At 42.6% G+C, this 26,386-nt stretch overlaps 1 protein-coding gene and 3 pseudogenes across 2 annotated transcripts; 2 read left to right on the plus strand and 2 right to left on the minus strand.

Moving 5' to 3' along the window:
- Nucleotides 1-1,996: 1,996 nt before the first annotated feature.
- Nucleotides 1,997-10,903, minus strand: LOC120700878 (annotated as a pseudogene).
- A 328-nt stretch (nucleotides 10,904-11,231) lies between these two features.
- LOC120700879 lies at nucleotides 11,232-18,686 on the minus strand (annotated as a pseudogene).
- On the plus strand, nucleotides 14,278-16,236 carry LOC120699098. 2 transcript variants are annotated; one of them, XM_039982966.1, is made up of 4 exons: nucleotides 14,278-14,424; nucleotides 14,497-14,858; nucleotides 15,492-15,595; nucleotides 15,678-16,236. In XM_039982966.1, exons 1-4 carry the CDS (start codon nucleotides 14,334-14,336, stop codon nucleotides 15,727-15,729), a joined length of 609 nt encoding a protein of 202 aa, XP_039838900.1. In that variant the 5' UTR covers nucleotides 14,278-14,333; the 3' UTR covers nucleotides 15,730-16,236. The 2 variants fall into 2 exon arrangements, with proteins under 2 accessions (XP_039838900.1, XP_039838899.1); XM_039982965.1 differs by having other exon boundaries at nucleotides 14,283-14,424; nucleotides 14,497-14,905.
- A 922-nt stretch (nucleotides 18,687-19,608) lies between the features above and the next one.
- Nucleotides 19,609-26,386, plus strand: part of LOC120700880 — a 146,231-nt pseudogene continuing 139,453 nt past the window's right edge.

The following is a 26,386-nucleotide window of genomic DNA, read 5'->3' on the forward strand; positions in this document are numbered from 1 at the left end:
AGAAAAGGTGAAGTCGCCGAAAAAGTGCAAAGGAATTGTAAAGTTTTGTTGTATTGGATGTGTATCAAGTTTTTTCCGATCCCTTACAACTGATACATATAGCCTAGCGCTATCAATTTCTAGCCGATTACGGCAAACATTACTTGACCCTAAAGAAAAGACTATCTAAAAGATAAACTACTTAAAATATTACAACCGAATCATCAAGATTTTCGTAGAGTCTGGATCCTCTTCTCCATCCTTGACTTCATCGGCAACTCTCCATCGTCCGAGCGCCAGAGCTAGCGGACCAGCATCTTCGCAGAATATTCTCCTGGCCCATCGGACGGACTTCTATCGGTCGATTCCAACCCTATGTATCTTTTGGTTTCTTCCAAATTGGCCATCTTCCCTTCACAAGAATCAACTTCCTTGACACGTGTCAAAAAACGGTGTCAACAACTACAAAACTAGTCGAGAGTGGGCATCGCATCATCAATTCCGACTAGTCGACTTCAATCATGCTAAGTCAATAATAACCTTTTTCGACTTGTTTTTCACAAGATCGACTACTTTTTTGGGGCACTCCTCTTGACTAGAGTTATGCTCGGGGGCTACATCATAATCGACATTTTTGTGCACAACCCGCACTTTTGCCGACTATTTTGTCTGCAACCCGCACTCTCATCGACTGCTTTATGCGCGCTGCGCATCTTATTTGTCGCCTTGCCGACTTCTTTTCTGTTTCGTTGTCTCCTCTCAACGGTTGCTAAAGTACTCGAGGAGCACACGCCTTAGGTCGTGAAATCTAGACTCTTCTATACGCCTATGTTTCTACGCATGCATGCGGCCACGTCCCTGCTCTATGGGCTATGGATATCGGGGATCAGATGCGTAAACATAATAGGCTAACTGCTCGGAGAAATTACATGGCCTAGGAAGAGCAAGACTCAGAAAACATTTTACATGCATTTTTATAATGCTGGGTTTTACTCCCGATTTTTCACATGCATTCTGCAAAGATAGGATTTGCACCCAACTCGATATCATGTATATCATTTTTACAACATATTTCTATATTTGTCTTACAGGAGATCGGACCTGGAGCATGCCGCTGAGTATGGTGTGCTCTCGAGAGTTGCATTACTTGGCTATCACTTCGTCGGCACAAACAACTCGGCGTGATTTCTACGACTTGCCTAGCTTCCCAGGCTGAGGGGGCTGGACTTTGCAAAACTACTCGATGCTGCTTCATATGAAGACTGGAGGCAAGAAAAATTCAACACCGTACCACCTTGTTGGATACAACATTGCCCTTGCTATGTACTCCATGCATGGTGATGAGGAGGGATTTGAGAAGCTCCTGAAGGAGATCAGTGTGAGCAAGCTAGAGCCACCCCGTACTGCACCCGCTATGTGGTTTAGGATGGCCGGAGGTTGAAGAAGAAACTGACGTGTGGGCCCCACATGTCAGCGAGGAGAGATGCAGCAGGGATGTTTTGGTCCATACGGAAGATATGTATGCTTACAGTAGTCTGACAGTGAGCCTAGATATCCAGAACACATAGAAAATGACAAGAATCAGGTAGATGAATTATAATGGCAAGTTTCAGAATAGATGAATTGTAATGGTATATATCAGAACTTTAAAATTAAAATTTTGCTAATGGATGCCGCTGGATGGATTTATTGGTGATGCGAATGCATGCAATACAACAAGCAGATCTTCACGAACGGAAGGTACCGGAGCATAGAGCATCGTGCCGTGATCAACACGGAGAGCGCACGCCTGTCCGTTGCAGCATTCCACTCACCAAACATCCATGCCATTATTGGCCCTCTCCTGACAGAGACAGACCAGGAGCCGGAGGTGCCCATGTACAAGATAGTGGACCACTAGAGCTTCATGAGGCTCTTCTTCTCTGCCAAGATGGAGGGCAAGAGCTTCTTGCAACGGATGAAGCTTGATCTTGACATAGCTAGAAATAGCAGTAACACCTGAGTACTGCCGCAATTTCTTCTTCCCTGTCGCATTGCTTTGCTTGCTAGAAACACATGTCGTCATTGCATTGGGCCTGTCTCTGTAGTCAACATTACATGTTGTGCACAAGATGACTAACAATTAATCAATCTGCTCACCAAATAAGTGATTATTTGGTGAATAACAGAGTCAACAAGTTTTGACTTTTATACCCCTGCTTGCAGGGAGAGTGCTTCTCTTTGCATGAACAACACTCACCAAGTTTCGACTTTTATATGTTGTCAATCTAATACGAATACAAATGTGGATTGAATACCAGTGCACACTGCCACTGCAGAGAATCGTCCTTGGCAGCACAATAGATTAAGACAACCAGATATAAAATGCCCCAGGAAACAGGCGCATATATCGATCAATTTTTCCCTTGATTGCAGCTTTCTGAACACGCAGCCAAAACGATACACTGCCAATGAACATCAGGTGGCAAGAAGAGAAATAATGTCTGACCACTATACATCAACTTCTGTATATGCAAATCCTAAGATGCATCATTTTACATTTGGCAATTTGATAAGAACATAATATTTCTAGCGAGATACCACCTCCAATCTCACAGATAAGTTTTGTTCTTTGGTTATCCGAAGTCAACTATTCTAAACTTAAATTATAAAGTCATCCTATGTGTTTTGTTCTGATATTTAAAAATAGCTTGAGTGGTTTTGCATCGGAAAGTGGTTTCATAATATTAATGAAAGACTCAAAGTTGTATTTTGGAGACACCCAAAAATGCCACTTATTTGTGACTGAGGGGACTATGTTGCATTACACAAATATGAAGGAGTTGGACTTTCTCCCAGAAACATTAAGCAAAAGACATTAGCATCAAGTAAGAAGGGGAGGGGGGGGGGGGACAATGGCTAGCAAGAAAGTAAAGCAGATAACGTTTCTTATTTGTAGGTACCTTAAGAAGATAACTGTGAAGCCAATCCAACGTTCGAGGAAAAGAATTTGCTGAGATGTCATCAATGGTCAATCCCTGAGCAAGATTTTTTTATATAAAAAATCTCAGAAATATACACTCTAACATAGGGAAAAATACATCAGATGATAACATAACAATCGAAAATATACTATACCCTGTTGATCAAGGAAAACTTACCTGTGACTCAATAGAACAAATGTAGTCCTGAATAAGCTTAAGGTTGTTTATATGTTTTCGATGATCCTAAGTAACATTAGAAAATAGCATAACAGTCAGATACTACTAGCATGAGGTAAAAAACTTGAAGGTAGGCCAACAAGTCCACCACTTATTAGGAATAATTGTACCACGCATCAACCTATTGTCGCAGTTATCCCCATAGGAGGACTCATACAACTTCAAGGTGCAACCTTGCGAGACAGGTGGACACCAATCAAGAAGTATCTTCCATGTAGTACCCATCCATGACTAAGCTAGGTGACTGAGACATCATACAAGCATTGTAGATAAATAACCACTGGCAGCATAGCTGTATGATATTAGGTGGTGTCAGGCAAGTACCACCATTCACCATGCAATATTTCCTCCCATGGAAAACAACTATATTTTATGTCAAGTACAATTTCTTTTGCACATACAGACTGCACAAAAAATTCAAAGAAATAACAGTTTGCCAATTGTATGTGTACCAAAGCTTTCATAGAGGCATAGATACCTGAGGATGGCAACTATCTCTGAAAGCTCCAGTGGCTATCCATTCCTCTAACAATGCCTGAACACAGCAACAAAGCAAATAAGAACAGGAGATAAAACATGAATCAATAATCCATTTAACTAGAGTGTAGAAGTGATCCTTGACAAATGTGCCCACATATCAGCAGCTCTCAATCAAAAGGCATGTCCGGCCAGTGGGCTTTTGCATTGGCAGCTTCCAAAGGAGGTCAGTAACAATAAACTTTAATCATTTACAAGGGCGGATCTTAGTCCTCATATGTATTCAAAAAATACAACTGGTATTTCAAGGACATTAGAAACCAAAAGCATGTTAAACCAGTCAAAGAATAGACCTTTTGATCAAAATCAGACATACTCAGCACAATTGGAACAACTATCTTTTCAGCGGAAGGTTTGTCTTTCTTGGCGGTGTTATTCTTCAGTTGGCCCAAATCTTTATTCCCATCACCTACAATGCATAGGTAACAGTGGCTTCCTCTCAGTGCAATAGCAAGATTCACATAGTCACCTGGCACCAAGCATAGTACAGTACTCTAAAAACTTGGGAGGTACTTAAGATTTTGTTCTTTGCTTCCTTATTTTGATTGTCCTATTTGGAATGCGCCCACACTTCAAAGAAAGATTATGCTCGTCTTATGCTAGTCTGAATATGGATACTTGAGCACTCAAGTGCGCTTCAAACTCGTTGGTTGTTGCAAGTAAAGACATATTGACCACAAACTAATAAAAAATTAATGCAGATTTCCTTTTCACTAACATTCATCTTTGGGATTTTTTTCTTGAGAATGTGCAGAATCATTAATAACAGTTTCGTGGCTCTCAGCATAAGATACCTCTTCACTGATTCTACCTTCCTCTAGTGTGCAGTCCTTGCTTTTGACAAAGTTTTCATTTTCCTTTGTGGGACTTATTCTGTTCTCTGCCAGTCCATTTTTAGATTGATGTTCTGTCTTCCTTTCTACAGAGATGCTTGAATTTTCAGAATCCAGTATCGTTTTCCCTGTCCTGGAATTATCTTCTTTCTTTTCCTTATCCATAAGATAAATGCTTGGATCCAAATGTATTCCCTGCAGTGAGATACAATCTAACATAAGATATGATTTATCTATACATATGGCCTATTGGCGCCTACCAACGTCACCAGCGATGACGCCCGCAGTCGCCAATTTGGGGTGGTAGTATTTCATGAACCACGAATAAATCCGCAAGCGCCCGGAATACCGCTGTAGCATTTTACCCGGGAGGATACCGGGGTGTCATTTATATTTCCGCAAGGAAGGCGGTGAGTGAGAAGATATATAGAGTAGTTGGTGAACTCTATCTAGATTGGATATTCTCATGCATAAACAGGGGTAAGATAATAACATGGTAGGAGGTAGTGTGACACACACACAAACTACCCTCTTGGATAAATAAAAGATAAAAGAAAGATAAAAGATGCTTTAGGCCGGGAGCAAGGTAGAAGTCAGAGCTCGAGTCAGCTGTGCTAGGCGAGCTATATCTACACTTTCTCATTGGTTAGCTCGTCAGAGATTAAACTACACAACAGGGAGATCGCTATTGAAGCAACGGGAAGAGCCCGTATACCCCGGCGACTTTATGTACCTCCTACCCCCCATACCGAACGTGGAGGATTACTCGGGCTCGGACAGGGCTGTCACCACCTGCCGGCTACCTCTACAAACCATGGGTATAGTTGACATCCAGCAACACTTAGCTAATCTAGACACCATGTCTACACTAGTAAGGGATACTCTTGTGTCCCGCGCGGAGCCCCCACCCTCTGGATAGACAGACATCACACTAGAGCAATCATACGAATACTGGAGCAGTTGATAGAGTTCTAAGAACAAAAGACTAACCATCTCCAGCACAGGGCGATCATACAGTGCAAGCATTGAATAATAACGCAACCATGACAAGAAGCATATACCCGATAACTCAGAATATACTTCAAGCAGATATCGGTAAGCATAGTCTATTTCTATTACAAACGACCGAATATTATAGGAGACAGATAGAGATGAACCCATACTAGAACTCTCGAGCAACTCCGGCGACTCGATGACTCCTAGACTTCTCCTAAACTCCACTAAGCCTAAAGACTATACAAGGAATGCAAGAGAGGAGAGATGTGAGGTGTGTGGTGTGTGTGTGTTCTAATCTCTACCCCCCTTGTATTTATAGCAAGGAGCCACGGGGTGAGACTACTGCAACCGATTTCAGCAATCAGTGGAGAGGCGACACATGGCGAAGTTGAGGCGGTGGGATCCATGGGCCAGGTCGGCCGGCCTGTAGGTCGGTCGACAGGCCGGCCGACCTGCCAGGTGGGCCAACCGACCCTAGCTTCATCCAGCAGGCTATCTTGGGCCTCATTGTCTGGTCACGGTGGTCAAGTTTATCAATATAGATGGACTTCAACAAATCCGCCCATGATCCTTATAGTGATTGCAATAAAGTAAACAATCAACTCCTATAAAGCTCGTGAGTGACAGGCAATCACTCGACTTTTACCGGTCCTATTAGCAAAGCATCTAACTCAAACTCAGATCTAGTGTTCAAATAGTAGGTACCTAAGATTATGCAACTAGGGTTTTCAATCAACTCCAATAACTTAAATGCACAAGTAAAAAATAACTATGAGTTGCATAATTTGAAATAATAGGATTATACACCGGGGCATGCCTGCAGAGGTGTTTGTGGGGTTAGTAATTTCTGGCTCTTCCGAACTAAAGTTCGGGGCTTCAGTTAAATCGACCACGTTGGCCTGAACTTCAGAGAAATCACCTTCTGGTTCCTGGGTGAGCTCGTATGTCCCGTCAACTAGCGGGGTGATTTCTATATGAGATGCAATATTTGAAAATTAGTGAAGTGCTTGAGTATAGCTTTTTTTCACTTAAGAGTTGAAAACCAATAAAGTAAATATTTATGATTAAACTTAAAAGTTTTACTTTACTGGGCAATTATTTATAGAGTAAAAGTGAACAAAACAAACTTCATAAAATATCATGGAAAAGGGAGTTTTATTTCAAAATAAACAACAAAAAGGATTTTTAAAAGAAAATCTTGAAGTATAAAAGCAATACATTCAAAAAGAAAATTTTTAAAGTACAACTAGAATTTGGTAATAATTTGCAAAAATTATGTAGAGTGGGTCATGTCTTACATTACACATGACCAAAGGCTTATTTATAAAATAGGTTTGAATCAAAAGTTGTAAATGAAAAGAGCTATATGCTACTCTTATTTTTAGAAATAAATTCAAAAGAAAATAGCTCAAACCCATAACCTCAAACTTGTAGAGCTAATTACAAGGAAGATAACAAAATTGGTTTGGCATTTTTTTGAATTTTCTACATTTTTCTAGGAAGTTTTGAAGTTCACTCCAAAAAGAATAAAAGGATAAAGGTCTTTTTTGCAGAAAGGACCTCGGGAAAGATTGCAATCCTTGCAATCGAGTCCCTGGCCGTGGTCAGTGCTGGGGAAGGGGTTTGACCACCGATTCGGGCGTGGCTCGTCGCCGGCGGTGAGGTTTGAGGGGCCGGGGAGGTAGAGAGGGTTGAGGCGCACCTATTGGTGGCTTTGGTTGAGGTGCGGGGTGGACGGAGAGATGTTGCTACGACGAGCACGGAGGCGGCGGCAGAGGAAAATGATGATGGTGAGGTTCCGGTGGAGGATTGACAAAAAGGAGGGGCTGGTGGGCTTTGGGGACTCATGGTGAAGCTGTCTAGAGGGTTAGGGTGGCCGATGAAGAGCGGTGGCGACGAATCGATGATGGACTGGGGTTGCCGGAAATGGGAGTGGGGTGCGGTGGGGTTTGGCCGGCGATGGGGTTTGTCTAGGGCTATTTATAGCCAATTGAGGGAAGGATGAGCATGGAGAAAGGCATTTGGAGGGGATTGACTCCCCGAGGAAGTGAATTTGGCGACGGTGCTAACTTTCCATGGGCGTCGGCGAGGTGGCATGCAAGGAATCGTCGAGGCGGCATGGTGCGAGGCTAAAAGCGCCAGGCAGAGGCGGTTTGAGGTGTGGCAGCGCGTGTGTTGACGCGTGGAGAGGCTGGAGGGCCAACAGGGGCGTAGGGGTGACTTCCCGCGGCAGCGTGCTCGCCGGAGATGGAAAAACAGAGGTGGAACCCTGGGGATGCGGCGTGGCGAGCTCGCGCGGGCCAGCAGAATGGAGGAGTGGGGCCCAGAGACGGCTACTGGCGACGGGTGGCCAGCCAGGGCGGCGAGGGGCAATAGGCGGGTGGGGCATACCGCGGCAGCGATGGCCTGCCCTGACTTCCTAGCCAGCGGGAGGTTGAAGAAGGCTGGGTGGACTAGATTGTAAAAATAGAAAAGTGCAGGGGCCTATTTGAAAACTAAAATTTGCCATTGATCTAGGGCTCAAATGAAAAAGTGCCCAAAATGAAAGTTGTTCAGTTTTCAAAACCTACAACTTTCATGTCGTGAAAATTTTCACTAGATCAAAGGATTTTGAAATATTCTCAAAAGTTTGAAAGAGTTTGAATTAAATAAGGAAAATACCTTTTTGGTAGTAAAATTCAATAAATTTAGGGCTTATTTGCAACAAAGCTGCCAAAGTAATGATTACTAGCGTATTTGCAAGAAATCCCTTCATAAATTTAAAAATACTCCCTATGTTAAAACATTTTGCAAAAAGGGGCTAGTAATTTTGCATAATTACATATATGCCCTTAATTTGCATTGAAAATTTTTGACTATCACACAAGGATAAATTCACAAAATGCACACAAAACCTTATGTTCTAATAGCTAGACACCTGAAGTGTCACACCCAGCTTCGTCCAGCAGGCTATCTTGGGCCTCCTTGTCTGGTCCACGGTGGTCTTGGCCTATCTTGGCTTGTCTGAATTGGGTTCTTGCATCAATTTTGGTCAATCTGAGCCTGAATCGGTGCTCTGATAATTTCTGTGATTTTATGTCGGGCCAAAGTGTGCTTGTAACCTGCATATTAGATTGAAAACACAACTTGCATATTCTAAAAGGTAAAGTATGGTTTAGGGACTTTATTGGATAAGGATGCATGGAAGAAATACAAACTCTCATGATTTTCTGATCAAGTTGACGCTTGGAAATGATCATTAGTGAGCGTCAACAAGATCCCCCAAGCTATCCTTTGCTCGTCTCGAGCAAAGTAGGACAAATTAGGTTGTTGATCAGAAATTCACTTTGACTCGTACATTACCTGTCATGTCATAGTCTGAAGCAAAGAGATTCATCTATGAGTCTAAAGGTGATGAGAAACAAGGTATAGTGGTAGTCCATACACATCAAGCAGGCTGTTGTCGACAAGCAGCTTCTTGAGCTCAAGGGCGATCTTGATGGGACATGATTAGGAATCTACATGTATGACAAGTAATATGTGTTATGTTAAAACAAACAAAGGGGGGCGATGGATTGATTGATAGAAAGAGTTAATAAGAAACAAGAGAGAGAAAGGAAAGATTGGACATTTGTGATGGAGAGCATCCTGCTGAGGAGGAACCTTGAGAGGACATAGTAGTGGTCGGCATTCTGCCCGAGCCAGACCTTGACCTTGACGAAGTCGTACATGGAGGGGGCTTTGTAGGAGGGGAGCGCCTGCGTAGCGGAGGAAGCGGTGGCATCAGTGCGGTCGGGCGGCGGGTCGGGATCGGCGAGTGTGGGTGATGGTATTTGGCCCAGCTCCGGCAGCTACTGCATTGCGAGGGGTAGGGGTGGGAGAATCGGATCGATGCGATGTGGTGGATCGATCGATCGGAGAAGAAGAGAGAGGAAGAGGAAGAATCCTTCTTCGCTCGAGTCGACCACAACTTGGCTCTGCCTCTGCCTCTGGCTGGCTGCTTGGGTAAGCATAGTGGGCTAGGCCCTAACCTCTTGTCTGGTGTGATGGGTTGTGCCTAATCAAAGTACCAGCTCTCTTCCTTCTTCGTGCTCCCTATCTGTGATGGGCTGCGACTAATCAAATGTGATCCTTACAGTTTTTATTTATTATCAAACAAATAATAGTTTCTCAAAAAAAAATCAAACAAATAATAATTATTCCATTAAATTTTCCAGGGACACAAATCAAAATTCAGAAATCCAAAAAGGAATAGGAAAAAAGATTCTTCCATGTGTTGGAACCTACTTGCAGGCTGCACAATTTGTTTTTTTTCTAAAGAATGCATTCTGCAAAGCTAGGATTTGCACCCAACTCGATATCATGTATATCGTTTTTACAACATATTTCTATATTTGTCTTACAGGAGATCGGACCTGGAGCATACCGCTGGGTATGGTGTGCTCCCGAGAGCTGCATTACTTGGCTATCACTTCGTCGGCACAAACAACTCGGCGTGATTTCTACGACTCACCTAGCTTCCCAGGCTGAGGGGGCTGGACTCTGCAAAACTACTTGATGCTGCTTCATATGAAGACTGGAGGCAAGAAAAATTATACACCGTACCGCCTTGATGGGTACAACATTGTCCTTGCTATGTACTCCATGCATGGTGATGAGGAGGGATTTGAGAAGCTCCTGAAGGAGATCAGTGTGAGCAAGCTAGAGCCACCCCGTACTGCGCCCGCTATGTGGTTTAGGATGGCCGGAGGTTGAAGAAGAAACTGACGTGTGGGCACCACATGTCAGCGAGGAGAGATGCAGCAGGGATGTTTTGGTCCATACGGAAGATATGCATGCTTATAGTAGTCTGACAGAGAGCCTAGATATCCAGAACACAAAGAAAATGACAAGAATCAGGTAGATGAATTATAATGGCAAGTTTCGGAATAGATGAATTGTAACGGTAGATATCAGAACTTTAAAATTAAAATTTTGCTAATGGATGCCGCTAGATGGATTTATTGGTGATGCGAATGCATGCAATGCAACAAGTAGATCTTCACGAACGGAAGGTACCGGAGCATAGAGCACCGTGCCGTGATCAACATGGAGCGCGCGCGCCTGTCCGTTGCAGCATTCCACTCACCAAACATCCATGCCACGATTGGCCCTCTTCTGACAGTGACAGACCAGGAGCCGGAGGTGCCCATGTACAAGATGGTGGACCACTAGAGCTTCATGAGGCTCTTCTTCTCTGCCAAGCTGGAGGGCAAGAGCTTCTTGCAACGGATGAAGCTTGATCTTGACATAGGTAGCAACAGCAGTAACACCTGAGTACTGCCGCAATTTCTTCTTCCCTGTCGCATTGCTTTGCTTGCTAGAAACACATGTCGTCATTGCATTGGGCCTGTCTCTGTAGTCAACATTACATGTTGTGCACAAGATGACTAACAATTAATCAATCTGCTCACCAAATAAGTGATTATTTGGTGAATAACAGAGTCAACAAGTTTTGACTTTTATACCCCTGCTTGCAGAGAGAGTGCTTCTCTTTGCATGAACAACACTCACCAAGTTTTGACTTTTATATGTTGTCAATCTAATACGAATACAAATGTGGATTGAATACAAGTGCACACTGCCACTGCAGTGAATCGTCCTTGGCAGCACAATAGATTAAGACAACCAGATATAAAATGCCCCAGGAAACAGGCGCATATATCGATCAATTTTTCCCTTGATTGCAGCTTTCTGAACACGCAGCCAGAAGACCTCGCTCGATACACTGCCAATGAAAATCAGCTGGCAAGAAGAGAAATAATGATTGACCACTATACAACAACTTCTGTATATGCAAATCCTAAGATGCATAATTTTTCATTTGGCAATTTGATAAGAACATAATATTTCTAGCGAGATACCACCTCCAATCTCACAGATAAGTTTTGTTCTTTGGTTATCCGAAGTCAACTATTCTAAACTTAAATTATAAAGTCATCCTATGTGTTTTGTTCTGATATTTAAGAATGGCTTGAGTGGTTTTGCATCGGAAAGTGGTTTCATAATATTAATGAAAGACTCAAAGTTGTATTTTGGAGACACCCAAAAATGCCACTTATTTGTGACTGAGGGGACTATGTTGCATTACACAAATATGAAGGAGTTGGACTTTCTCCCAGAAACATTAAGCAAAAGACATTAGCATGAAGTAACAAGGGGGGGGGGAGGTGACAATGGCTAGCAAGAAAGTAAAGTAGATAATGTTTGTTATTTGTAGGTACCTTAAGAAGATAACTGTGAAGCAAATCCAACGTCTGAGGAAAAGAATTTGCTGAGATGTCAACAATGGTCAATCCCTGAGCAAGATTTTTTTATATAAAAAAGCTTAGAAATATACACTCTAACATCAGACAAAATACATTAGATGATAACATAACAATCGAAAATATACAATACCCCGTTGATCAAGGAAAACTTACCTGTGACTCAAAAGAACAAATGTAGTCCTGAATAAGCTTAAGGTTGTTTATAAGTTCTCGACGATCCTGAGTAACATCAGAGAATAGTATAACAGTCAGATACTACTAGTATGAGGTAAAAAACTTGAAGGTAGGCCAACAAGTCCACCACTTATTAGGAATAATTGTACCACGCATCAACCTATTGTCGCATACAGTTATCCCCATAGGAGGACTCATACAACTTCAAGGTGCAACCTTGCGAGACAGGTGGACACCAATCGTGAAGTATCTTCCATGTAGTACCCATCCATGACTAAGCTAGGTGACTGAGACATCATACAAGCATTGTAGATAAATAACCACTGGCAGCATAGCTGTACGATATTAGGTGTCAGGCAAGTACCACCATTCACCATGCAATATTTCCTCCCCTGGAAAACAACTATATTTTATGTCAAGTACAATTTCTTTTGCGCATACAGACTGCACAAAAAATTCAAAGAAATAACAGTTTGCCAATTGTATGTGTACCAAAGCTTTCATAGAGGCATAGATACCTGAGGATGGAAACTATCTCTGAAAGCTCCAGTGGCTATCCATTCCTCTAACAATGCCTGAACACAGCAACAAAGCAAATCAGAACAGGAGATAAAACATGAATCAATAATCCATGTAACTAGAGTGTAGAAGTGATCCTTGACAAATGTGCCCACATATCAGCAGCTCTCAATCAAAAGGCATGTCCGGCCAGTGGGCTTTTGCATTGGCAGCTTCCAAAGGAGGTCAGTAACAATAAACTTTAATCATTTACAAGGGCGAATCTTAGTCCTCATATGTATTCAACAAATACAACTGGTATTTCAAGAACATTAGAAACCAAAAGCATGTTAAACCAGTCAAAGAATAGACCTTTTGATCAAAATCAGACATACTCAGCACAATTGGAACAACTATCATTTCAGCGGCAGGTTTGTCTTTCTTGGGGGTGTTATTCTTCGGTTGGCCCAAGTCTTTGTTCCCATCACCTACAATGCATAGGTAACAGTGGCTACCTCTCAGTGCAATAGCAAAATTAACATAGTCACCTGGCACCAAGCATAGTACAGTACTCTAAAAACTTGGGAGGTACTTAAGATTTTGTTCTTTGCTTCCTTATTTCGATTGTCCTATTTGGAATGCGCCCACACTTCAAAGAAAGATTATGCTCGTCTTATGCTAGTCTGAATATGGATACTTGAGCACTCAAGTGCGCTTCAAACTCGTTGGTTGTCGCAAGTAAAGACATATTGACCACATACTAATAACAAATTAATACAGATTTCCTTTTCACTAACTTTCATCTTTGGGATTTTTTTTCTTGAGAATGTGCAGAATCATTAATAACAGTTTCGTGGCTCTCAGCATAAGATACCCCTTCACTGATTCTACCTTCCTCCAGTGTGCAGTCCTTGCTTTTGACAAAGTTTTCATTTTCCATTGTGGGACTTATTCTGTTCTACGCCAGTCCATTTTTAGATTGATGTTCTGTCTTCCTTTCTACAGAGATGCTTGAATTTTCAGAATCCGGTATCGTTTTCCCTGTCCTGGAATTATCATCTCTCTTTTCCTCATCCATAAGATAAATGCTTGGATCCAAATGTATTCCCTGCAGTGAGATACAATCTACCCAATAAAGCACGAAACAAATTACTCTAAAGCCACCCCAAAAAAAGTCCCCTGCTAAGATAACAAACTTGATCTGTACCCAATAATGTGTACTCAGGAAAGCAACCTCATAAAAATCTACGGGTGATACCTTCCCTTCAGCGGCTTCAACTCAATCGGACGGCTGATCTTATATGGATCCGCGGCTTCAACGCACCACGTCAGCCCATCGCCCGCGCGTCCGCCCCCCCCATCTTTTGGCTCCCACCAAAAAAAATCTGCCGCGGCCGCAGACGCGGAATCCGGCGCCCCGGCCTCCGACGCCGCTTCCAGGTCCGGCGCCCGCCTCCGCCTCTAGCCTCCAGGTCCGGCCGCCGCTTCCCCTCACCGCCGTTCGCGGGCCGGGCTGGGATCCGGCCGCCACTCGCCGCGCCCCTGCGAACCCGGCCACCGGTCCCCCAGATCTGGCGCTCCTCCTTGCTGGCAGCCGGCAAAAGCGAGCGGTGGCGCTCGGGCTGGAGGAGGACCCGCCCGAGCCGCTCCGTCCCTCGAGGATCCGCCCCGTCGCACGCGTTCTCCTCCTCCCCCGCCCGCCCGCCGCCGCGCGCGTCCTCCTTCTCCGCCAGTCAGGGCGCGTCGTCCTCCCCCACGGCCCCACCAGGCCGTCGCCGCACGCATCGCTCTAGCTGACCAGGGACACCCTCGCCACAGTGGTGCAGGAGATGGAGGAGAGCTGCACCTCGCCACCGCCGTCGCGGGATCTGGCAGGAGGAAGGACGCACGCGCGCCGGCGTGCCGCTGCCCCGCGCGCGTGTCGTGGCTGTCCGCGCCGGCCGCCGTGGCTCCACGCCGTTCCCCCGCCGGCCGCTGCTGCCCCGCGCGCTGGCCGCGGCTGCCTGCCTGTCCCGCTCCTGCGGCTGCCTGCACCGCGCCCGTCCGCTGCTGCCGCCAAGCTCAAGACCCTCAAGCCACTCCAAGATGCCGTCGAGGCACCCTGCCCCCTCGCGGCCGATTGCGGCAGCTGCATGACCAAGTCCCTTGCGTATGCCGCGCAGATCCGACACAAGCACCACCAGGGTCGAGACACTCCACGGCCGGCATGCACGCCCACATCCCTGCCTCCGACCGGTTCGTCGATGGCACCGGCGCCCTGGCCAACGGCGCCACGATCCGCTGCTCGCCGTCCGGCCGACGTCCTCTGCTGCCGTCGTGCAGCGCTCGCCGGCCAGAGACACTACGCAAGTCGGGTGAGAAACCATCGTCTGGACGTCGGCATGCCCGTGCCCTCCAACGTGTACGTGTGTATTCGTTCTGTTAATACTCTTGTTATAGTTGTGCTTGCCATCATATTACTACTTGCTTTGCTAATTGTGTTTGCAAGTTTATTTAATCGATGAAAATAGACATCAACTCAGATCGCTGTTTATGGATATCTCTTGCCTAAATGCCTTGTATGAGATGAAAAAAGATATATTAAGCCTAATTGGTTGCCTTGCATTGTTTCCTTTTGCTTCAAGTAGATTGATGTATTGTTTCTCTTTGCTTCAAGTAAATTGATGTATTCTTTCCTTTTGAACTTCCATAATGCAATGGTCTCTGCTATTTGTATCTAAAACAATTCAAAATTAGTTAGTGCGAGTACTAATCAATTTATGAAAGAACCAAAGAGGGCAGGTTCTTACTTTCAGTTTTGGTTAACTGCAAAAACCATGTTACTGACCTTTTGTGTCATTCTGAACTACCGATGATCCATGTATAAAGCATGTTACTGAATTTAGGGGATGGATCCTACATTGGCTATCTTCCTCTACATATATATAATTCAGACTTTCATTTGTTTTGGAAAAATTATCACTTCCTCATAATTTATCTTCTTTCAGTGTCATCATGCCACCACTCAGGGTTATTGGCATCTCTTGTACTATGGACATGCCGAGACAACCACGCGTGACACTTACCGATATCACCAACACCTCAACCTCAGGTAATTTACAGGCGTTTAAACGGCCAATATTTCTAAGTAAACTGACGTCAGTTCATTTATATGAGTTTAAATTCATATGCAGATCAAGCCGGTGCCGTGGATGCTGCTGCGCCGAGGAGGCAAGAAAGGAATAAGCAACAACGCAAACGGCGATCTGAGATGTCTGATGAACAAAGAGAAGAGATTAATAGGAAACAACATGAGTATCGTGCGCGAAAAAAGGCAGAGTCAAACCGCACTTACCCTACAGGCGTCCTCACTCCAACCATGACATCCTCCACATTGGCAGTTCAGAATCAAAGCCATTCTGCCAATCCACTGTTTGAGTGCATGAATAAAGTAACTACATGATCGATATTTCTATTGGAGAGCATGAGCTTATAACAAAACTTTCAATTAATCTGTTTAGTGCATAACATCTCGAAGTTTTCAGGCACAATTTTTTTAAAGGTTTCACATGTTTTTAGTAGTGAAGCAGCTAGGAAGCTTTGGCATATGCTCCATCGTTTGGATTTGTTTTTGGATTTGTTTTGTAAGTGTGATGAGACAAATCTGTGGAAAGAAGAAATGATCTTGCTCCACTATAATTATGTCTTATATCTCAAACATAATTCTGATGTATGTCAACTGAATTTACGTGACTCTTTCCACCATAACTTCTACCTTTCTGTCTATTTTACTCCTCACCGCTCAATGAATTTTACTCTATGGATGTGTTTGTCTAATCAACATAATAACACTCCTTCTGTGTGAAACATATATTTGTCAGTTTGGACTAGAGATCATGTGTTGTTTTGTGTACTCTAAAATTTACCCGTGGCGTTAGCACGGGCACCTAACTATCTAACATAAGATACGATTTATCTATACATATGGCCCCATATTAACAGGTGTACATTATAAATAAATCATATGGATTGAACACATCAATGCTTTTTAGAAATTAAATTTACAATTTACTAGACAGGCAATACCTGCTGCCAAACAAATAGAAACACCAGGTCGTAAAAGACAACATTAGTATGCACAAAGGACCAATGCAGCACAAACATCCCACCAAATTTGTAAATGCGTTAAACACATCAAGTGCTTGGAGGTGTCTAGTTTAGATTTACCACCATCCAAAAGAAACAAATTTAGGTGGCAACTTGGTCCTGCCACAGGAGAATTCACTCACAGAACAAGACGTATTCAGGACAATGATTAATCTACCTAGCAAAACCATGTATCTAAGCCTCCATATTGATATAAACATACATAATTCTCTTTTCTAGATATTATTTCTTGGTAATCATGCTCTCATAAACACAATTTTTTTAATGCATAACCATGTCATTTTTATTCTTTCCAGGAAAAAAAGCAAGATGGTCTGTGTGTGTCTCGCATCCTCTATCCATAGTCCATACATGCTTGCATCCACGAAACGGTGGCAACAACAAAGATCAAGGAGAAAGGTACGGGAGATCATAGTTTGGTAGGGTGGTCTTTTGTGTGGTAGGGCTTGGAGAAACATATGAGTGCAATATTGAAATTTATCATGACACAAGGCCGCATACCTCAATCATAATTGGCTTCCCATCTTTCATGGCCTTCTTCAAATCGCCAGCTAAACCTAGCGAAAGGTAGTACAAACTACGGGGCCTAAGTTATAAGGTAACCAAGGGAAATAAATGGAGTGATTATAGCTAGGTTTGTCCAGATAAAATGTCAATGACATTTAAAGAATAGAGTACCTTTTTCTGTCATAAAACACTGCATACCTTTTCGTACAACTCTGCATTCTCTGCAGAATTCAGTGATAAGCTCTTCGGGAGAATTAAAATCACGAGCCCAAATAGGAACATAAGTAAGTGGTGCATTGCATGTGTTAATTTATATGTCCAAATTCGAATCACGAGTAGTCCACAAATCTTTGGAAAGACTGAAAAAATAAGAGGCAACTTACTCCGTTGATGTCCGCAGCAGCTCGTGCACCGTATCTTTCTGCATGTTATAACCAGTAAAAATGGTAGTCAAGATGAACAAGGGTAGTGAAGCAAAGCATATGAGACTTGAGTGATGAAGTGGCGAAGATAACTAAACTTGTAAAACATTAGGCAAATTGAACCTCTGAGCAAGTTGCGTAGCGATTGTTGATTTTCCAGTACAGACAGTTCCACACACCAATATTACTAGTGGTACTCTTTGATGATGGAACCTGCATGCAGTCAGGGATAAGCGCGGCAGAAACATGTTATTTTTATGCCGCTGAAGTAAGAGAGAAGAAGAGTTTGCTTAAAGTACTAGACATTGGCGCATAGCAGAGTACCTTGTCATCATTTTATAGCGATTTATATAGTCCTCCCCGTATCCACATTTCTCCATATGTTGTGGAAGAAAGGAAGAGAAGATGGGGTTATCAGTTGAGAAAGTAGCATGAAGCAGGTATTCATTCCCCAGAAGCAGGAAAGTGCCTAACCTCGAATGGATTAGCCTCTAGATCACTCTGGAAATTGCAAAATGGTGAAGTCTAGGAGTTGAAAAGAGGATGAGTCGACAAGATTATTAGAAGGCTAGCATGAAAACAGGATAAATGGTGGGGAGGTGCAACATGCATAGCATAACCTTGAGAGTGCAGCAGAATGAGAAGGGCATAAAGGTGATGAGAAACAAGGTATAGTGGTAGTCTATACACATCAAGCAGGCTGTTGTCGACTAGCAGCTTCTTGAGCTCAAGGGCGATCTTGATGGCGACATGATTAGGAATCTACATGTATGACAAGTAATATGTGTTATGTTAAAACAAACAAAGGGGGCGATGGATTGATTGATAGAAAGAGTTAATAAGAAACAAGAGAGAGAGAGAAAGGAAAGATTGGACCTTTGTGACGGAGAGCATCCTGCTGAGGAGGAACCTTGAGAGGACATAGTAGTGGTCGGCGTTCTGCCCGAGCCAGACCTTGACCTTGACGAAGTCGTACATGGAGGAGGCTTTGTAGGAGGGGAGCGCCTGCGTAGCGGAGGAAGCGGTGGCATCAGCGCAGTTGGGCGGCGGGTCGGGATCGGCGAGTGTGGGTGATGGTATTTGGCCCAGCTCCAGCAATTGCTGCATCGCGAGGGGTAGGGGTGGGAGAATGGGATCAACGCGATGTGGTGGATTGATCGATCGGAGAAGAAGAGAGAGGAAGAGGACGAATCCTTCTTCGCTCGAGTCGACCACAACTTGGCTCTGCCTCTGCCTGTACCTCTGCCTCTGGCTGGCTGCTTGGGTAAGCGTAGTGGGCTAGGCCCCAACCTCTTGTCTGGTGTGATGGGTTGTGCCTAATCAAAGTACCAACTCTCTTCCTTCTTCGTGCTCCCTATCTGTGATGAGCTGCGACTAATCAAATGTGATACTTACAGTTTTTATTTATTATCAAACAAATAATAGTTTCTCAAAAAACAATCAAACAAATAATAATCGTTCCATTAAATTTTCCAGGGACACAAATCAGAATTCAGAAATCCAAAAAGGAATAGGAAAGAAGATTCTTCCCTGCTCGCATTGCTGTTGCTGTACAACAACTAGTGCCATCTGTTTCTTAAAAAAACAAATTGTGTAGCCTGCTAGTAGGTTCCAACACATGGAAGAATCTTCTTTCCTGTTCCTTTTTAGATTTCTGAATTCTGATTTGTGTTGCAGAAAAATTTAATAAAATGTTTATTATTTGTTTGACATTTTTTGAGAAACTATTATTTGTTTGATAATAAATAAAAACTATAAGAGTCACATTTGATTAGTCCCAGCCCATCACAGATAGGGAGCACGAAGAAGGAAGAGAGCTGGTACTTTTATTGGGCCCAGCCCATCACACAAGACAAGAGGTCGGGGCACAGCCCACTATGCTTCTCCAAGCAGCCAGGCAGAGGCAGAGGCAAAGGCAAGTAGTCATCGGCTCGTGCAAAGAAGGATTCTTCCTCTTCCTCTCCCTTCTTCTCCGATCAATCGATCCACCACATCGCATCGATCCCATTCTCCCACCCTACCGTGCGCGATGCAGCATCTGTTGGAGCTGGGCCAAACACCATCACCCGCACTCGCCGATCCCGACCCGCCGTCCGACCGCGGTGATGCCGCCAATTCCTCTGCCACGCAGGCGCTCCCCTCCCGCAATGTGATACATCACGGGGTCCCGATCTTCACGATGTAGGATCTTGTTCTTGATAACTAGCTGTAGAACAGCTGGATAACTTGCTGCAAGCAATGATAACTTGTACAACCTGGCAAATAAAACTCGAAGCCAACCACCTTTTTTTACCGGCAACATGAATCGAGGATTCGTCCAACCACACTCTCAAAGAACCAACCAACATAGCCTACAATCAATCAACGTGAACCCTGAAGGGAGTACGAGCACCAATTGGGAGCGGATGAAGCCGCCGCTTCTGCAATCCCGCGAAGGGAATAACAAGAGCAACGGGGTAGAGATCACTCTCTGAATTTTGTTAGCACAAAGCTGAACAAAAGGGGTTCTATTTCATTCTCAAAGTTTGTTCAATCTCTGAGATACATAGGGTATGTATACAATGAACAACCCTCCTTGTTAGGTGTGAATGGACCTTAGAGTTTCTGGAGTGATAGTAGCTCAAGAGTCTCCACGAACTGAAATCCCGAAGAGCCTCGCATGGCTGATGGTCTTTTGTGCAGTCTCCACCAAGTCAGTCATAACTTTTTATTGGGAAGTCCAAACGACATGGTGTTTGTTGCGTTGGAAAGTGAACTTGATAAGCCTTCACACCATATGAAGCATGCACCATGAAACATTGTACAGAGGTACAGTTTTGCATGGGAAGTTAAACATCTAGTAGACTGTTGACCTTCTGACCAGTCTTCAGTCAAGTTCTCGAATCTCATTAGTGGGTAATTCAAAGTACTCAATTTGAGTGGTATTGGAAAGTAGAATTTATAAGCTTTCCAAAATGTCCACATTGACCTTTATAGCTTTTGGGAATGAAAAATTATGACTGCTTCTTTTAGACTATTTTGCAGGACTGGTCGGGTTTGATCGTGGTCTTTCTCTATATTCTTCTCCTTTTGTATTCTTGCCATCCTCCTTGGTGAACCTGAGCAATAGCAATGTGCATAACTTAGGCAGTATATAATTTTCATTAATATTAAAATGAATTTCACAAAGTAGCGCGTTCACCTCTTGTTGTAGTTTCTTAGCTCGGCTTCGCGTAATTGGTCCTTCAAAGAGTTGGGCCGGTGTCGATGTAGGTGATACTTGAGTTGGTGTAGCTTGAATTTGAGGTTGTAATATGTTACTTGCTGGTGTGGTCGATGTGTTCATATCATCCTCCCCCCTTGAAAAGGAGTCATCCTCGACTCTGATTCTTCCAGACCGAAGTATGGTGTCAAGTCAACAACATTGAACATTTTGCTAACACCATGGTCATCATCTTGGTTATTAATAAACATTATTGTAGCTGAAGTAAAACTTTGGAGTTGTGGTTGTATTTATTTCTTCGAGTATAGCAAGATGCTTTAACCTGTAATCATACAAACCAAGTAGTAGACTGGCTAAAGGAAAACAATAAGATTTGGAGTTAAATATAGCTTTCACCTTATATGAACGTTCAATATTGAGTGTACTTGTTGAAGTCCTTGAGATGGTCTCATCTTGATTAAATTTCCTTGATGTTTGTAATACTGCAAACAACATGGTTGATGGGAGAACAATAATTTCTTTCAAGCAACACAATTGATTCAACATTTCAGATTTCATCGTTGCAACATTGAACATTTCAAAATTTAGCAATGGAGCATTTCTTATGTCACAAAATTTCTTGTTGCACAATTTATTCAAAGGTTTAGAATTTAGATGTATACCTTCCAAACTCATTGCCCCCTGGTGTAGACAAAAAAATTTGGGTGCAGAAATTGCACTACTTTCTGCATGGTCTCTTTCTTTCAGGGAAAAATATGAAAAGGAGAATAATGGTTCCGAACAACAGGCATTAAACAATTTATTCATCTCAACCTCAGAAAAATATGGCTCACAAGATTTGTTATTCGGCATGTTCAACTTAAAATCAACAAGCTTGTCACATGTTATGCACATCGCACATACAAGTAACTTATCAACAACATGTTCAACAATCAAATTGAATGTAAAGTTGCAGCTATGAGTGTTATTCAAAAATCTCATGGATGTTATCATAGAAACATTCTCATGCATTTTATTAATATCAACAGGTTTATCCAGCATGGTGTAACACAAACATTCAGTGGGAGATATCTGATAAGGACACGGCTACGCTGTCCAAGAGTTTGCCCAATCTTTCACGGTACAAAACACTTTTCTTAATTTCAGTTTCCCAGAGATAACAGCTAGGTAAATAACTATATATATGTTGGCCTCGCTGGTGATAAACAGAGCGATTCGGAATCTGATTATACTAGGAGTGGCACTTTCAACCTTAAATAAGACTTCCAGATCAATTATAATTGTGATTAAATTATTCAGCCCAACACAGTGCGCAGTCACTAGAAAAGAAACTCTCACGGCAGCAGGAAATAATATCTTGAATCTTAATGAATACCAAAAGAAGTGTATAGCTAGTATATGTGTGGATCCCTTGTGATCTCGTAGCAATTACTGGATTAATATAATCAAAACGACAGCCTCAACACAAAACAAAAGCCTCACGTACGAGGACAGATCAATTTGAAGATATTTAATGGTCTGATCAATAGAAACCGCTGGCACCACAATATCTCATAAGAAACCCACAAAGATAGATATAAGGATTCAGCTTACAGTGCAATGCAAACCCAGATAATTCTTCCACCCGTAGCTACGATGAACCACGATCAAAAGATGGGGATCCACTCAAGAATCAGAGACTCAGGTTTACTGTCAGGTTTCACATCTATCTTTAGTTTCATCAATTTCGCCATTGTCCCACAGTCCACCAAAAAGCCCTAGAAAATTTTGTGTTCGTGCTGTTTTCCCATCCCATTAGCCCTTTTAAGCCATTGCATATTTTGATATCGGAGTCCGCATCATTGAGTTTGTGTCCATAGTCGTGGTCTTGTTGCTGGTTTAGATCGAGTTCTTAGATTGGTTTGAGTTTTGCATCGTGTCACCGTGTCCTTTTCCATCTCGTCATCACGTCCGGTTCAGACTTGTTTCTGTCCAGTTCGGTATTTTGTTGATATCTCTCACATACGAACTCGGATTTTTGTGTTCTAGTACTTTCTGGAAAGCTTGTGAAATTATCTACAACTTAATCAATTGTGAGAATTCCAGAAAACGTAGTTATCTGCGCCTAATCTGTATTGGAAGCCAATCTGTTGGTTACCCAGAAATTTCTGAGTAGTCTGTATTTCGGGGTCAATATCTTCTACTTCCTTTATCCAAAAGAGACTTTCCATATATTGAAAAGAAAGAGAAAAAGAGTATCTACAACTTTCGTGTTGTAAGTTTTCGTGTTTGGGGTCTCTAAATTTGTCAAACAGCCTGTATAAGTTTATGTAGCAAATCTGTAATTTACAGACAATAATTTTGTGATAGTGTGGAGTTGTCTCTTGCTCTTGTGGCACTTTTGAATAGAAAAAGAAAGAAAGAAAAAGGCAAGTGCATAAAAAAGAGCCGCAAAAAAAAAAAAGAAAAAAAAATCAGAAGTGCTTGCATCCTTTTGTGTCCTTTGTGCTTGGTATATGTCTCTTGCTTGCTTGAACTAGTTCTAGGAACACGTTTAGGCCAGCAACATTGATAAGTACTTTGGATATTTATTCAATTTTTGCTATCTGATTTTCAATTGTGCTAATCCTTGCTACTAAATAAAGCCCCCCGAAGCTCCACATATTACTTCAGATCAGTACACCCAGAGGATCTTGCAATCTTGGTACCACTTCCTCACAGGTATCACGAACCAGCCACCGGTTGTACCATCCTCTGCTTTGCATTGGTAAGAACACTTGTAAGAGCTGGGTAAGACGTGCGAGATTGTGTTTCCACCATCCACATCCACATATAGTAGTTGATAGGGATAACCTTTTGTATTTTCTCTTGTCTACTTACTAACAATGTCAGGAAACACTGAGATTGCTCAACGAGTGTTGAGTTCTCAAATGGAGAAAGTGGAGCAAAATCAATTCAACAATTTGTTCCAGACTTTCTTTGCCGTGATGGAACGACGTTGCCGAGTCATCATTGATGGTGAGACTTGCACCAACCTTGCAAGTTTAGAGCTAGTCGAGAAGCTTGGTCTGACCACAAAGCCACATCCACATCCATACTACATGCGATGGGTAAATTCTTACGATAAGATTAAGGTAACTGAAATTGCACATATTGAATTTAGCATTGGTTTTTACAAGAGTAGTGCTGATTTTGATATAGTACCCATGCAAGCATGTCAATTATTGCTAGGAACGCCATGGATTAACATAAATGATGTGGTACATAAAAAGGTTGCTAATAGATATTCTTTCAATTACAATGGACGAAAAATTACACTTAAATCTATGACCGCAACTGAAATTTTAGAAGCCGATCTTGAAAGAGCAGAGAGAAGAAAGAATGAGCCTTTTAGAAAAGAATGGATTATTTCAGATGTTACAGTGCCTTCCTCTAAATCTGATTTTGTACAAATTAAAGATATCGCTTTGTCTTCTGTTGGACCTAATATTTTGCAGCATGTATCTAAAACAGAAGACAAGGTGATAGAGAAGGAACAGGTAATTGTCTCAGGTAAGAGCTCTCTTGATGTGCTGAAATTGTCCACCACTCATGCTATAATAGAGCAACATTTAGTGGACACCAAATCTGAATTGACTTTGTCACATGATAAATATTCTACTAAATTTTGTGATAAAGAAGAGTTGTGTGATAGTTCTATGTTTATCCCTGTGCCACAACTTGTGAAGGAAACTGATCCTTTTATTTTGGAACCAAAGACTTATGCTAAAAATAAACATTTGATTCCAATTGCTACAGAAAAGGATGAAAGGAAATTGTTGTCTTCTTTAAATACTTTGGGTTATATAGAGTTTGATACTTTGTGTGCACTTAGTAGTTTGGAGGAGAAATTTAAATGTGTTGGATTGCCATGGTTATCTCGATGTACATATCACTTTATTGGCAATTATAATTGTAAAGGAGAGTACATGGTGCATCGTGTTTATATGTGTTCAAATCTGAAATCTCCTTTTGCTATGCAACAATTTGATGAAAAAGAGGGCTATTTTAAGACTAATCCTATCACGCAGAGTTCCTCTTGTTCTTCTTTGTTTGTTTTGTCGCAACAGGTTCAATTTCAAGAAGGGGAGCAACGCAGGATCATGTCAAGAATGGGAACAACTACTTCCGCAAGCATCAGCGACTTTGAGTCGAGGACGACTCAAAACCAAGAAGGGGAGAATGATGAGGACATGACCAATATGCATATGACCAAGGCCCAAGTGAAGATAGAGTTCAAAGCCCAATCCACATTGAAGTCCGATTTATTCGCGAGTCCGGTTCGGACTGCAGGAGCAGGCCTCACGAAAACGGACGCCCAGGCCACATACGGGCTCTGTTTTGGGCGTTCTATATATCGTTGGAAAGCTAAGGAGATAAGCTTTCCAACCCAACTGATCCCATATCAAAATACGCTCGGAGTCGACGGGAATCGTCGAAACAACATGACGACCAGAATCTGCCTGGATGCAGCGACGCCAGTTTTTGGGCCCGAAGGCCTTGTACTCCCTAGGGTTGCCCGGCCACCCCCTTGGCCGCCCCCCTAGCCTCTCTCTTCTATACACAGCAGCCGCCATTAGGTTACTGGGGGTTTTGCTTAGATTATTCTGTCGAGAACAGTTTCGCCGCCGTGTCGGTTTGTGAGACCCCAACTTGAGATTAATCTTTCATCTGCGGAGTCACTTCAATTGAGCTGCGTTCTTTCGAGTTCTTGCTTGTGTTCTTCGTTGCGCTTGCAGGGATTAGCCTTCTTGGCGAGGTCAACCGGGTTGTGACACGGTTGATAACCAAAGGAGTTGTGGTGCTAAGATTGCTGGATTCGGGTCTTAGGATCTGAAGCCGGATCGGTGTGTCTCGCTCCGCCTACAACGAGAGCTATCCAGAACCTGACGGAAGATCGGGAACCCACGTCCCCATTAATATCTTTGCAAATAATTCAGCTTGAGTTATCAACTGAAAATGATGAAGTTTACAATCATGTAAATCATCACAATGATCAATCAAAACATGACAAGAATTATGCATGCTAGAGCAATGGGTTTTATTTTGCAAAATTTCAGCACTTGATTTGCGATTGAATTGAATCAGCACAACGATTCCGAATAAATTCGGTTGGAATTAAAGAAGATGTTTCATCATAATTATTCACCATGTGTCCTTGATAATTCAGATCTGAATTATTTTTATTACCTTTTAGTTTTGGTGATTGTACATTGGATTGAACTTCTGAATTTTTACCTCCATCTTCGAGCTTCATGTTTGTGGCAGCAACAAATTGATTTGGGACATCAGCAATCTTCTCACTTCTCTGATCAAGTGGTGTGGAGTGATGAGCAAACATCTCTTGCTCAATGTCCTTGCAAATCTGCACACTTTGAAAGACAACACTAGAAGTAGGGATGAGTGGGTTAGATTCATAAACATCCTCGCACATCTTGCAATAAAGCTCTCTCTTTTTGTGTGGTGTATATCTCTCACTCTCATTATGGATGCTCTTAATGTCACATTTTGTGGGATCACACAACTTGCTTTTATTTTCACTCGCACTCAATTTGGCTATGTGGCTCTCATTCTCACATGGGGTTTG

The sequence above is a fragment of the Panicum virgatum genome, chromosome 3K (assembly GCF_016808335.1).
Source record: "Panicum virgatum strain AP13 chromosome 3K, P.virgatum_v5, whole genome shotgun sequence".
Lineage (NCBI taxonomy): Eukaryota > Viridiplantae > Streptophyta > Magnoliopsida > Poales > Poaceae > Panicum > Panicum virgatum.